The following is a 14,018-nucleotide window of genomic DNA, read 5'->3' on the forward strand; positions in this document are numbered from 1 at the left end:
TCACTAAGAGTTTTCTGTTGTTTTTTATTTGAATACAACAGTATCCAACATAGCTGCTAAACACTGGACAATATTTGAGGTCATAAGCACATCCACATGTTCTTCCAAATGACGCTTTGGGTCCTAAAAGCAAAGGAAAAGGAAAAAGTGATATTAATGGAGAGAAAAGTAGAATTATTTTGGTACATTTACATTTCTTTCTGTAAAAGGTAATAATGCAAATAGAATAACTGAGATAAACTGAGCTACACATATAATTCCCATAATGAATTCTATATATTTAGTTCATTTGGGGGAAAAAAGGACTTTTCCCCAGTTACAAACACATAATTGAGTGAATCTTTTAAGAACAATGTATAAAAAAGAGATCTACCTAAAGACAGGATCCATGAAATCCTGTATCATTTTAATAAACCCTGTTCAATATTCCTAATTTTGACTGATTTAAAAAAAAAAAAAGATTTTTCTAGCACGGAAATTTACTGTTTGAAGCTGAGAGAATTTAAATACTAATTTTAAGTAATATCACAATAAGAAATATTGATAAGGCCATTTGACTAAATTTTGTTGCTAGAATGTAGTTTGCAATTGAATATAAAAAGCTCTGAAAAAGGTGGTGTGTAATGGAAACAACAAACAAATATTTAATTAAAACAATGCTAATAGGTGCTGCTGTAATACCCAAGACTCTCAACTTTATACAGTTGCTCATCAGTGGAATAATTACTTGGCTATGCCTTCATAAGCTGTTGAAGACCCTGAGGTTATTCATACCACTGAAGTCTTACAAAATGCACCCTGCAATTTCAAATGAATTAAACACAATACTGTAATTTGTTCAATAACTCTGGAGCGAATTAAAGCATAAAAGATGAAGCAGAAAGACAATTACAAAAGAAACAGAATAGAAGTTTTGGGTTTTTTTTTTTTTTGCCTTGTAGACAGGAGGCCAAAATTGAAATACTAAGATCTTTTGGATGATCCTTATGAGCATAAAAAGTGCCAATTTTTCTCATTTCACTTATTTTAATTAGCTACTTCTTTTTCCCACTAAATGGAAAGAAAACCCAACATTAATAGATCAAGTGCAAAACAATGTATTTTATCAGTGAAAACAATTTTAAGTGAAAAATGGCTTCAAATACCAAAAGTATCCTGTAGGAAAAATAATTTCTGAGAACTATGGAACATTATCTACAAGTTGAAGAATTTCTAATCCTACAAAAATTCCTGTATTTAAGGAATATCATAAACTTAAAAACAAAATTGCATATCACATATGTAGCAAAAGACACCATTACATATCCCAATATAAAGATAATATGAGGCATAAGAAAAGCTTATTTGATTATCTTCCTATTACATTTTTAAGGATAAAAGAATATTTAGGGCATAACAGGATATTATTACATTTAAAGATGAACTTTGCCCTAAGTGTTTTATTGGGATAACTGGTTCTAATCTGGTAACATCCTCTCCTCAGTCATTTACACTACATTCTTGTGGCAGCTGGGTGTTTCTTAGAGATTTCCCATCCAAGAATGGTCCTGGCCCAAACCTAAATAGCTTGTGAGATGTGATGGGATCACAGCATATGGTAGAATGGCTGAAAGCAAAGACAGCTTAGTGTCTTGCATCTGAAATAGCGAGATTCTGCCAACATCAGCAATATGATAACCATGTTCCATGGAATGGGGGAAAAAAGTAATCAATGTTCTTTAAAAAAAACAGTCTCATTAATCTGGAAAGACTTCTGATAGGTGAGATTTTTATTTTTTCTTGTCTTAATGATGGGGAATAGAATGTCTTTCTCCCTTATGTAAAACACAAGACTGCCTAGGTCTAACAAAATTACATGTTTTAAATTAGCTCAATCCTCTGTTTTGGGACAACAGAGCACAGATAACCATTTAAATCTGTACGTATATGATTTCAATTTCAGTTATCACACAAATATCTTCTCAATAGATGTTTAAAACATAACTTGGATTATTAGTTTAGAGCCAAGATTCCTTTTAATACTTTAACATTTTATTCTTTATTAACTAATTTAAACAAAACCCCATAGTGAATCATTTTAGTTAACTTTTCAAGAGATGAGAAATCTAGAGATAGCATCAAATGCCCTTAAAATAAACTTCAAATTTTCTCAATCTAACAAACAGTTGCTAAGCGCAGAGGCTAGGGGAAGAAGTTTAGACAGAACACAATCTCTGACCACGGGGAGCTTAAAATCTAGCAGGCTGCTTAACAATTAAGGGAATGAAGAAAGAAATTTGAGGAGGAATCTAACAGGAAATATAGGGACTTTTGGCTGAACTGCAGTGGGGAGGGGAAGAGTTCTTAAGACTAATCTGAAACAATAAATAGAGGGAGTGATATGAAACAAAGTTGAAAGGTCTTGGATGTAAGTCAAAGAAAAAAAAAAGCAATGAACAGAGAAGAGGCAAAGAAAGTTTCCCACAGATCCTTAAAGAAGAGCTGGACAATCCACAAAGCCTACTCGTGTATAATGCGGTACATCTCACCTGCTTGCCAACATTCTTTATTGCCAGCTGTTCAGGTGTCATCTTATCCTCTTCTTCTACTGCCTGTAAATGAAAGATCAAGGTCAGCATTTTCAATTTTGTTTTACTTTTTTTACAGCATTAAAAAAATCATCAAATAGTAACCTTCATTCATTGAATTACAAGAACTACATTTTAGTGATATTCTTGCTAATATTTATACCTTATTTACTACCAATTTGAAGACTTATGAGACATCTTAAAAATATGCAAAAGGCATACTGTCACCATAAAAATTGAATGTTTTGAGAGTCAAGAGACAGCTAATGATCGATTTTTTGTTAAGATGAGATAACCTATGAGTGACAATCAATATCATTTGAAGCAAGTATTGTTGTATTCCACCAGCATATTAGATGAACTTTCATGGGCTGTTCTCTCTAGATCTATGATTCACTTACAGAACTGAAAATAACTGGAAGCAAAGCAATAATTTGGAAAGTAAAGGGAAATCTTTCACAATACTAGTGACCACAAAAATGGAGACAAAAGGAATGGTATAGATACACAAATGCAAGATACCTAATTGGGTACTTCAAACTGATCATCAGTGCCAAATTTCCTGACATTTAGGAAATTTCAATCCACCTTCAAGTATTTTCCATAAATTGAAAAGTTTGGTCACATTTCACACCTTCTTAATGGTTTTATAAACAGAGAACTTGAAAATGAGCAAGGATGGCAAGTACATAATTTTGTAAATGGATAAGCTACCTAGAGAATTTGCCCCAGCAGAACCATCCCCAAAAGAAAGGATGGTAGATTAAGGATTGTATCTACTAATTATTAGATTATATTTCTTTAACAACACACATTAAAAAATAAAATTATGACTCATAAAAATTAGCAAGGAAAAAATAGCAATTAATAACACCTCCTCAAATGGGAATCCCTTGGGTTGCAAGTATGTTTATTTTCAAGGTTGGATGTCATTCTTATTTCCAGATAGCATAAATTTGATTTTTAACTGGGAACTTCCTTATCCATGTATCCTAGTGTTATGTGGATTTCCTTGTTAAATCACATTAATAATGTTGTGAATCCCAGATGGGTTTGGTTCACATGGTTCTATTGGTTATATTAGGAGTAATTAAAAGGCTAAGACTTTTACATGCAAATTTACTTTTAAAAAACTCGATATATACTTTCTTCCATCAATTTGAAGCCAAGCTTGAAAGTTCATCTGGAGGACAGTATCTAATATTCATACTCTATATTCATTCAATAAAGAAAATGTCAATAATTATGTGGAGCATATTTGAAGAAGACAATAGTTGTGGAATTTGGCTCAATCTACTAGTCCATTTATAAACAGCTATTAAAAAATTTATTTCTTAGTACTATACATATTTCAGGTACTATAAGTAGGTGTATGTGAACAAACCTTAGTTCATAAAGTGACTAAAATTGTTTATACTATGTAGCCACCTTATAAATTACTTTTCTCCCCCCCCCCATTTCCAATAATCCCCCTAGAGAGAGAAAGAAATGCTCAGAAACTCCTTGTTAAATGCAGATGGCAAAAAGTACTCCCAGCCATAGCTGCCATCTGGGAATTGAGGAGCAGCTGTAGATTTAGGCATGCACCAAGGTTGCAAACCTTCATGGCAAAAGGGTAAGTATATTCTGTTCAGTAATAAAGGAGGCCAAATTCACCCACTAAAAGTCCTAAACATTTCTTTCATCTACTTGCATTACCTCTAGTTGTATAGATTGAGACCAGATCAGTTTGTCTTCGCTCATATTCCTAATCTGGCCAGTCACCAGAAAAATTGAGAAATGGTAGCAGTAGAATTAAATGAAATTCAGGCACAGGCAGTGTCCTCACTAGGGAACTTCTGTGTTTATGGCAACTTCTATGATTTGGCGTCAAATTTTGCTTTTGCATTCATGTTCATCGGTTTACTCAACCAACAAAAAGCACTGAAAATGTTTGTGGCTATTCACACTAGAAACGTTTATAACAGTTTATCAACAAAGACCCCCAGATGGCTATCCCATCGTGCACTGTCTGCACAGTTCTTGAAAATTCTTGGAACAAGGTCTGATGCATGATCATAATCCCCCTAAAAGTCTCCCCTATCTTAAAAAGCTTTCACTCAAACCCCAAACCTCAATTATCATTTCATCTTTTTTTCCTTGTTCTTTTTTAAGCACCTGTGGCTTCAATTCTTATCATTTTAGTAAAACTCCTCTCGGGAAATCTCCTACAGGTCAAATCCTTTGTGTTCTTTTTAGTTCTCATTCTTTTTCACCTCTCCACAATAACTAACCATCTGGTTTTCCTGGGATAAGTCCATAAGTTCAGTTTTCTCTGAAATAGTGTGTTACTCTTAATGTCTCTCCTCCCTACTCTTCCTATTCTTCTTTTCTTATACCCATTACCTAAAAAATATTCCACAAGGCTCAGTACTGGGTCCTTTTTTTCTGCTCTTCCCTTAAAAGCTCCCATTTAAATACATAATTTCAACCACTACTACTATGTATGTGGTTACTTATCCTACATCTCATTAACAACTAAGATGCAACATGTCAAAAACAACCCTAACATCATCACCTCTTCAGTCACTTCTTCCCAATTTTTCCATTACTGACAATGAAGCCATTAATTCTCATTTCCTCAGGTTGGCTTATAAGAATGCTTCTAAATATTAAGCAAAAAGAAAAGTATCAAAAGCCAAGACCCAAACATGAATGTTCTAAGTCTCTCCTTTTTTTTATTATACCACATTGCACTTGACACCTCAGAAATGTAAAAAGAGCTAAGAATTCTAAAAGAATAATTTGTAAATAAGGGGTTAATTGGTTGGTTTTAAGAGTGTTTATGAGGAATGGTGGGTAAACTCAGATTTAGGAAGTAAATAAAGGAAATAGAGGTAGAAGTGGTAGGATATTAGTTTGAGAAATTTTGTGGAGAAAAGGTAGCTTAAGATGGGGCAAATTCTGTAAGTTTTAAGGCAAAAGTGAGTCAGGGAAGTGAAAAAAAAGATAGTGGAGAGAGAGAGGATTAGTATGAAAACAAGTCCTTTCAGCAAACAAGAGGGAAGATTAAAGGTAATTAAGACAGCTGTACCTTTGAGATTAGAGGGAAAGCAAATACAACATTATGATTCAATACAGATCCAATACATTTCTTTTCCTATGATTTTCCTTACCCCCACCCCTCCAATTGTATAAAAATTCAGTGTATCCTACAATTGCATTTTTTGTCCCACACATAGTACTTAAGCTTTCCTGGTTTCCCAGAAGTAGCAGAAGCAAGATCAGTGTTTTCCCTCTGGCCTACACACCTGCTGGAGAAACCTGTTCTGAATGTTCCTACAGTTGCAAACCAAGGGAGACTAAATGGATGGCTTCAGTAATCTTCCTAAAGTCATGTTTTAAAGATGCCATTCCTGTGGTCTGAAGCCTAGAGCAGCTCCTAATAGTTTTGCACAGTGAGTTTAAACTCCTTACCATGTACTTCATGACACATGAACAAACTGATCTGAGGATCAATAAAAATTTACCAAGAGATTACAAAGTTCCATTCACTATGTTAAATGCTAGGGATACAGAGAAAGGCATAAAAACAATCCCTGATCAAAGACCTCATAATCTAATGGTGAAGGTAAAATATACAAAGACACTGGAAAATTTGGGTGAGGGGAAGAGCTCAGCCTGCAGGTATGATAAAATCATGTAGTGGGAAGGGAAATGATTTGAGGAGGGCTGAGTTTTGAGATTATTTCATTTTGCAGAATGATGGGTTTCTGTAAATGAAGTGGGTAGGAAATGATGAGAGAATTCCCTTGGTGCCTGCCATCCTTCAATGAGGAGGATGAGGGAAGGAGGGATCCAAGGGTCAGGGAGTGCTGAGGCTATGTGAGTTTCAGAGTTGATGACATCACTCAGAATGCTGAAATGATACTTTTGTGTCATGAACTCATGAACTTTGGTAGTCTGGTGAAACTTCAGATCCCTTACTCAGAAAACATTTGCAATTTATTTCAAAACAAAATATTGAAAATAAATGTTTTTTGGGGGGGCAAAACCAAGATGGAAGCTGGAAGGCAGGAATTCCTGGAAACTCATTCCCCAAAACTCCAAAAGCCATCAAATTATGACTCTAGCCAAAATTTAGAGGGGCAGAACCCATGGAAAGACTGAGTAATACAATTTCTCAGTCCAAGACAGCTTAGAAGTTTCACAGGGAAGGTCTGTTCCACTGGGACAGGGGGCTGAAAAAAGCTGCAGTGCAGCCACAGTCGGGCTAGGCATCTAGGTCTGTGGCAGAGGGGGCAATTTTCAGCCCTCTTAGCCCAGGGATCATTGGGGACAGACAGAAGGGGTGGTGAGAGAACTCTGCCACACCAGAGTGAGTGCAGAGTGAAGCTCTGGCCTCAGTGTAGCCCCGTGGTGAGAACCTGAAGTGGGAGGTGGCAGAGCCACTGAGCACATCCAGAGTTCTCAGCTCATAGAGGGTAAGGGGTTCAGGGTAGACTAGAGAGGTCTCTCTGGGGGCAGGACTCAGCTGTGTGCCCACACTCAAATCCAGGTGGCAGTCTGGGTCCCCACAATACCACCATAGCTGAGCAGGGACCATCCTCATAGCTCTAGGGCAGAAGGAAGAGCCCGAACCACAGGCGAGAGAGCAGTGAGAGCCTCTCTTAAGACCTTGGAGGAATTAAGGTCACTGGGGGTGTGTGTGTGTCCCAAAAGCCCCCAAAGACCTGAAACTGTGGTAAATCAGTCATAGGCTGAGAAAATGAGCAAACAACAGAAAAAGAAGAATCTGACCATAGAAAATTACTTTGGTTTCCATGGAGGATCAAAATACATCAGATGTCTACAAAAATCGAAGTTTCTGTATCCAAAACCTCCAAGAGAAATAGAAAATGGGCTCAGGCTATGGATGAGCTCAAAAAAGACTTTGAAAAGCAATGAAGGGAGGTAGAGGAAAAATTGGGAGGAGAAATGAGAGTGAGGCAGATAAATCATGAAAATCAAGATAGCAACTTGGTGAAAGAAATACAAAAAAATACTGAAAAATAAAATTAAATCCAGTTTAGGCCAAATGGAAAAAAAGCCATACAATGGCAAATGAGAAGAATGGATTAAAAAGCACAATTGGCCAGCTAGGAAAGGAGATTAAAAAAACTCTCTCAAGAAAATAACTCCTTCAAATGCGGAATGGAAGTAAAGGAAGCGGATGACTTTGCAAAGAACTCAGGAAAAAATAAAACTATACCAAACCCCCCCCCCCCAACAAAAATTAGAAGAAAATGTGAAATATCTCATTGGAAAAACAACTGACCTTGAAAACAGATCCAGGAGAGATAATTTTAAAATTATTGGACTACCTGAAAGTCATGACCAGGCAAAGAGCCTAGACTTCATATTTCAAGAAATAACATAGCAAAAATTGCCATGAGATCCTAGAAGCAGAGTATAAAATAGAAATCGAGGGAATTCACCAATGATATCCTGAAAGAGATCCCAAAAGCAAAACTTACAGGAATATTATAGCCAAACTCCAAAATTCCCAAGTCAAAGAGAAAATACTAAAAGCTACCAGAAACAAGCAATTCAACTACCGTGGCTCTATACTCAGGATTATATAGAATCTGGCAACATCTACATTAAGGGCTTGTAAGGCTTGGAATATGATATTCCAGAAGGCAAAAGAGCTCGGTTTACAACTGAGAGTCAGCTACTCAGCAAAACTGAATATCCTCTTTCAGGGGAAAAGATGGACTTTCAAACCTTCCTATTGAAACAACCAGAGCTGAACAGAAAGTTTGATCTCCAAGTACAGGACTCGGGGGAAATCATAGAAAGAGTGAATGAGAAGGACTAATTATGAGGAACATAATGATGTTAAACTGCTTATATTCCTGCATAGGATGAAGATACTGATAACTCATATGAACTTGCTCATTTATAGGAGCAGTTAGAGGGAGCATATATATAGACAAGGCACAGGAAGGAATGCAATATAATGGTATAATACAGTAAAAAGATGGAGTCAATGGTAGATAAAGGAAAGTTCTGGGAAAAAAGAGAAAGTAGAGGAAGAAGGGACTAAGATATTCCATGTAAGAGTCAAGAAAAAGCTTTTTACAAAGGAATGGAGCAGGAGAAGGCGAGGGGAATGAGTGAGCCTTCATTCTCATCAGAAATGGCTCAGAGAGGAAATAACATATGCTTAATAAGGTATAGAAATCTATCTTACCCTAAAGAAAAATGAGAGGACAAGGATGGGATAAGGGGGTAGGTGATAGAAAGATCGTGGGAGAGGATACTCAGATGCAAGACACTTCTGTACAGGGACAGGATGAAAAGAGAGGGAAAATGGAATAGATGAGAGTGGGGAGGAATAGAGTGGAGGGAACTACAGCTAGCAATAGCAACTGTGGAAAAAATATTGAAGTAAATTCTCCCATGGCTATGATGGGGAAGGCTGCTCATCCCAGAGACACAACCATTGCAAGCTGAACACAGACTGAAGTATACTTTTTAAGAAAATAGGATTACAAAAGAAACCAATTATACAGAAATACAATTATCAAAATAATAACAACTGTGAATACACAGTTCCCTTAAGATCTCTCTCAAAAAAGTCTGGAGACCCTAGGCTAGGAATCCCTGGTCTAGATTAGTTCTTGTTTAGGAACAATTTAAATTCTTCACTTAAACCAAAATACCATATTGACAAAACTATCTTTAAAATTTATATAGCAACATCCTTCCAATAAACCTAGTAGAAGAATACAATATTATATTATTTACAGATAAGGAAAATGATGCATAAAGGTGGGAAAACCCAGTCTTGCTGACATCAAATTTCCACTGCCCCAAACTAGTTTGTCTTCTCTTGTCAAAAATGTCTTTATTTGCATCCTTGCTCTAAGCCTTCATGTATCTTGTTCCTCCCTCAAAATCTTAAACTATTTCTTGATAATAAAGAGTTGGGGGTGACTAGGTGGCGTAGTGGATAAAGCACCAGCCTTGGAGTCAGGAGTACCTGGGTTCAAATCCGATCTCAGACACTTAATAATTACCTAGCTGTGTGGCCTTGGGCTAGCCACTTAACCTTATTTGCCTTGTAGAAACTAAAAAAAAAAAAAAAAAAAAAAAAGTTGGAAATCACATGATAAATTAGATTATGCCAATATGAGCCCTCTAGAAAAATTATCCTAACCTAATATTTCTACTACAACAATGAATTTCTTCCCTTAAATTCTAATGGTAATTTTGGCTTCATGTTATACATTCTTTGAATAAAGCAAACCAGTGACCTCTCAATCAAATGACTTAAAATAACTTACAAAGAATTGAACATTTTTATTTTTTAAAGATTTTTTTTTGTTTCTTAGTATTACATGAGTCATCTTTTGTAATAAAGATTAAAAAGAAAAAATACAAAACCAATACAATAAACTGGCTGGTATCAGAATTTTAACTACGGTTTTAACATTTATACACTGAACTCAACCTAGTTTTCAAAATTAGGCCTGAAATGCCATGTGGATTCTGAATATAAACTTCACCTTGAATATAAAATATAACACCAAAATGAAATCACTTTGAATGAAAACTATTTAAAATGGAAATATGGTATAGTTGAATTAGCGATTTATCAAGAAACCAGGTCTATATGCACAAAGGGCAACAAAAATGAACATACCCTTTGATCCAGCAATACCACTACTGGGTCTATATCCTAAAGAGATGATGAAAAAGGGTAAAAACATCACTTGTACAAAAATATTCATAGCAGCCCTGTTTGTGGTGGCAAAGAATTGGAAATTAAGTAAATGTCCTTCAATTAGGGAATGGCTTAATAAACTGTGGTATAAGTATGTCATGGAACACTAATGTTCTATTAGAAACCAGGAGGGACAGGAATTCAGGGAAGCCTGGAGGGATGTGCATGAACCGATGCTGAGTGAGATGAGCAGAACCAGAAAAACACTGTACACCCTAACAGCAACATGGGGGTGATGATCAACCTTGATGGACTTCCTCGTTCCATCAGTGCAACAATCAGGGACAATTTTGGGCTGTCTGCAATGGAGAATACCATCTGTATCCAGATAAAGAGCTGTGGAGTTTGAACAAAGTTCAAGGACTATACCCTTTAATTTAGGGAAAAAAACCCAGATATCTTATTGTCTGATCTTGTTATCACTTATACTTTTTGTTTCTTCCTTAAGGATATGATTTCTCTCTCATCACATTCAATTTGGATCAATGTACAACATGGAAACAAAGTAAAGACTGACAAATTGCTTTCTGTGGGGGGGGTGCGGGAGGGAAGTAAGATGGGGGGGAATTGTAAAACTCAAATAAAATCTTTAATAAAAAAAAAAAGAAAAATAAGAAAAATTAAGAAAAAGGAAACCAGGTCTAATTCATAACTTCTTCTACTTAAGAGAACAGGTTTAGAGAATAATATAATATATAATATAAAGAAATATTAAGTTCACTAACTTCTTGAGTAAGGTTTTGTGAAGAAATTACTCTATATTCGTATCCTAAAACGATTGTATTCTAGCAATCTGGAAACCTTTATGTCTGGTTGAGTGAGATTTTTATTTTATCTGGGGATCAATTTATCCAAGCTTGAAGAGGCTCATCATCAGACAATCTGGCTCAAAGGATGGAGATTTTTGCTCACAGAAATTCATGAAGACAGTTTACTAAACTGTAGAAGAATGGCAATCAACATCAGACAACAATAACTTCAGTGATAGAAAAATCAAGGATTTGTAAAGTACTGAAAATGTAACTTTAAAAGTTAAGTTCTTTCATAATCTAAGAGTTTAATAACATCAAACTCATTTAAGCCAGAAAACAGTTTTTACTATAAAGTTAGAGGACATATCAGCTGATAACATCCAACAAGATGCTGATGTATCTGAAGAAATCTGATGAAGTGCCTTCAAAAAGAAGGCAGAAAAACCCAGAAAAACAAGTTAGGTTTAGAAACTAATAATTGGATATCATATTGTTTACTGTCTTGGGGAGGGAGAAAAATTTAGAACTCAAAATCTTATTAAAGTGAATGTAGAAAACTATATGCAATTAGAAAAAAAATAACATTAAGTGGGGGGAAAATGAAAAAGAAACTAGTACCTGGAGAACAAAAATAATAAAATAAGATCATTAACTTTTTTTTTACCCACATCATGATGTGATTGTCTCTTTTAAAAATGTTAGGGGGTGGCTAGGTGGCGCAGTGGATAAAGCACTGGCCCTGGACTCAGGAGTACCTGGGTTCAAATCCCGTCTGAGACACTTAGTAATTACCTAGCTTTGTGGCCTTGGGCAAGCCACTTAAACCCCATTTGTCTTGCAAAAAACCCCAAAAAAACAAAAAAAAAGTTAGCCAGAAGGGAAGATGGAAGATAGAAAACAGGTTAAGATGATTTTTTTTAAAGATGGAAATAATCTCCTGTTAGAGAAATTAAAAAGTTATATTAAAAAAACTATCTACAAGAGCTTTTAGCATTAGCAGAAGCCTAATGTACAGATGCCAACAATATCCTGAGGAAATTTGCCTCTTAAGGATAATTTAGGGATGCTATTCTTCTTATATTAAAGGGAAGGTTAAAACTATATTAAAACTGGTAAGTCCATCCATCCTCTCCATAACAGTCAAAATGTTCCTCATAGTAGATACACAAATATTTGCTGAATATCCTTAATTTTAAAAAACGTACCTGACCATTAGATGCATTTTTAAAAATCTTATATTTAATAGTTATTTTAGAAATATAAACTCTGCTTAATTCTAGCTAATATTTGTTCTTAGCAGTTTTAAAAAAGGTTTTAATGATAGGAAAAAGATTGAGTGAAAAACTCAGGTGCTCGATTAAGTCACATTTAGTAAACTCTAACACAAGCATGAAATAGGTGCTCTAGATACATCCCTGTTCTCAGGGAATTATTGTCTTTCAGAGAAAGAAGATCAGGACAGTGAAAGTAGACTATCAAATATAAAAGAATCAGCTGAAGGAACTGAATGGGGAGACATCTTCTTACAATATTTAAAGGTGGAAAAGGAGGATTAACCTTGTTTTATTGGCATCAGAGAACAGAAATAGGAAAAATGCAGAAAAAAGAGAGAAGGAAAAGATTTTAGCCTGATGTAAAGAAAATCATCCTTAGCAATTAAAGCTCAAAAATGAGTAAGAGGCCTTGAATAGAAAGGATTCCAGCCACTGGGAAGCTTCCAGAAGAGAGCATATTCTCATTCAGGTAAAGACTGGACTAGATAACTTCTTAAAGGATTTATGGCAGCTAGGTGGCACAGTGGAGAGAGCACTGGTCTTGGATTCAGAAGGATGGGAGTTTGAACCAGGACTCAGACATTGGACCTTGGGCAAGGCAATTAACCCTGATCACCTTGCATCCAGGATGATCTCCAATCATCCTGATTCTTATTTAGTCCCTGGACCCAGATGGCTCTGGAAAAGAAAGGCTGGTGACTGAGCACCCCCCCCACACTCAAATCCAATTCATGTGCTTGTCATGGCATCACCTCCCTAATGTCGTGGTCTTCTCCGGAAAATGTAGGACAAACATTATTATAAAGGATTTACACAGGTAGAGAGGAATGGGAAAACAACATGTGTTACGTGATCAAATCCTTAGAAAGTTAATTGTTCTAATCATGAGATCACAGCTTAGAAAACACACTGGACACCCTTCTAACCCTCATTAACTGCCATTTGGCATGCTAAAATAGCGTGCTAACAATCTCTCTCTTCCCTAATCCAATCTCAAGCTTTCAAAATATGTTCCTAAGGCATGGGATCTTCTGTTAAAGTCTTGTTCAAAGTCCTTCAGTGGTGTCCTTTTGATTCTAAGATTCAAATTTTGTCTTTTTGCAATCTGTCTCTCATCTACCTTTTCAAAATTATTTCTTACTATTCCTATGCCATCATACAGCACAGGCCATCCCACAATTCTGTACTCCATTCTTTCCAAATATCTGACTTTTAAAATGTGTCTTCCTGCAAAGACAGCTGAGATTCCACATTCTCTGTGAAGCTCCATTCTGTGACTCTTCACTCTTAACTTCTTGAATTGACTATTTACTTATGGGATATTAGTTCTACACCTCGTTTTTGTGTCTTCAACATCAATCATATATAGCATGTGCTTCCAGTTGGTAGAGTAGAATTATACTACTTTTTTAATACTAAAATATTTTAGCAAGTATTTAATTTAATAAGTTAAATTTTATTTAAACTAGATGAGGAAAACCTTTAATTCCCATATACTTTAAAATGCATTGATTATTGAGCATTTAAGTGGTAGCAAAAATATCATATAAATAGAAATTATGTCATTTACTATGTGGCTTTTGTGGTAGACTAGAGATAGTCATGTGTTCCTAATTAATATTTTGGGTCTTCAATGTGATCAAGTAGAAAAAGTGATGAATTATAAGTCAGAGGA

General features: G+C 35.5%; 1 protein-coding gene across 2 annotated transcripts in view; it reads right to left on the reverse strand.

The window, feature by feature from the left end:
* The window catches only part of PSMD14 (proteasome 26S subunit, non-ATPase 14), a 108,268-nt gene continuing 94,250 nt past the window's right edge, over positions 1 to 14,018 (reverse strand). For both annotated transcript variants that reach the window (XM_074215850.1, XM_074215851.1), the window contains 2 exons: positions 2,529 to 2,591; positions 1 to 123 (listed from right to left, as the gene is read on the reverse strand). In XM_074215850.1, the coding sequence (XP_074071951.1) occupies positions 25 to 123; positions 2,529 to 2,591 (162 nt within the window). In that variant the 3' untranslated portion in view covers positions 1 to 24. The remainder of the gene's footprint in view (positions 124 to 2,528; positions 2,592 to 14,018) is intronic.

Source organism: Macrotis lagotis, chromosome 1, assembly GCF_037893015.1.
Source record: "Macrotis lagotis isolate mMagLag1 chromosome 1, bilby.v1.9.chrom.fasta, whole genome shotgun sequence".
Classification (NCBI taxonomy): domain Eukaryota; kingdom Metazoa; phylum Chordata; class Mammalia; order Peramelemorphia; family Peramelidae; genus Macrotis; species Macrotis lagotis.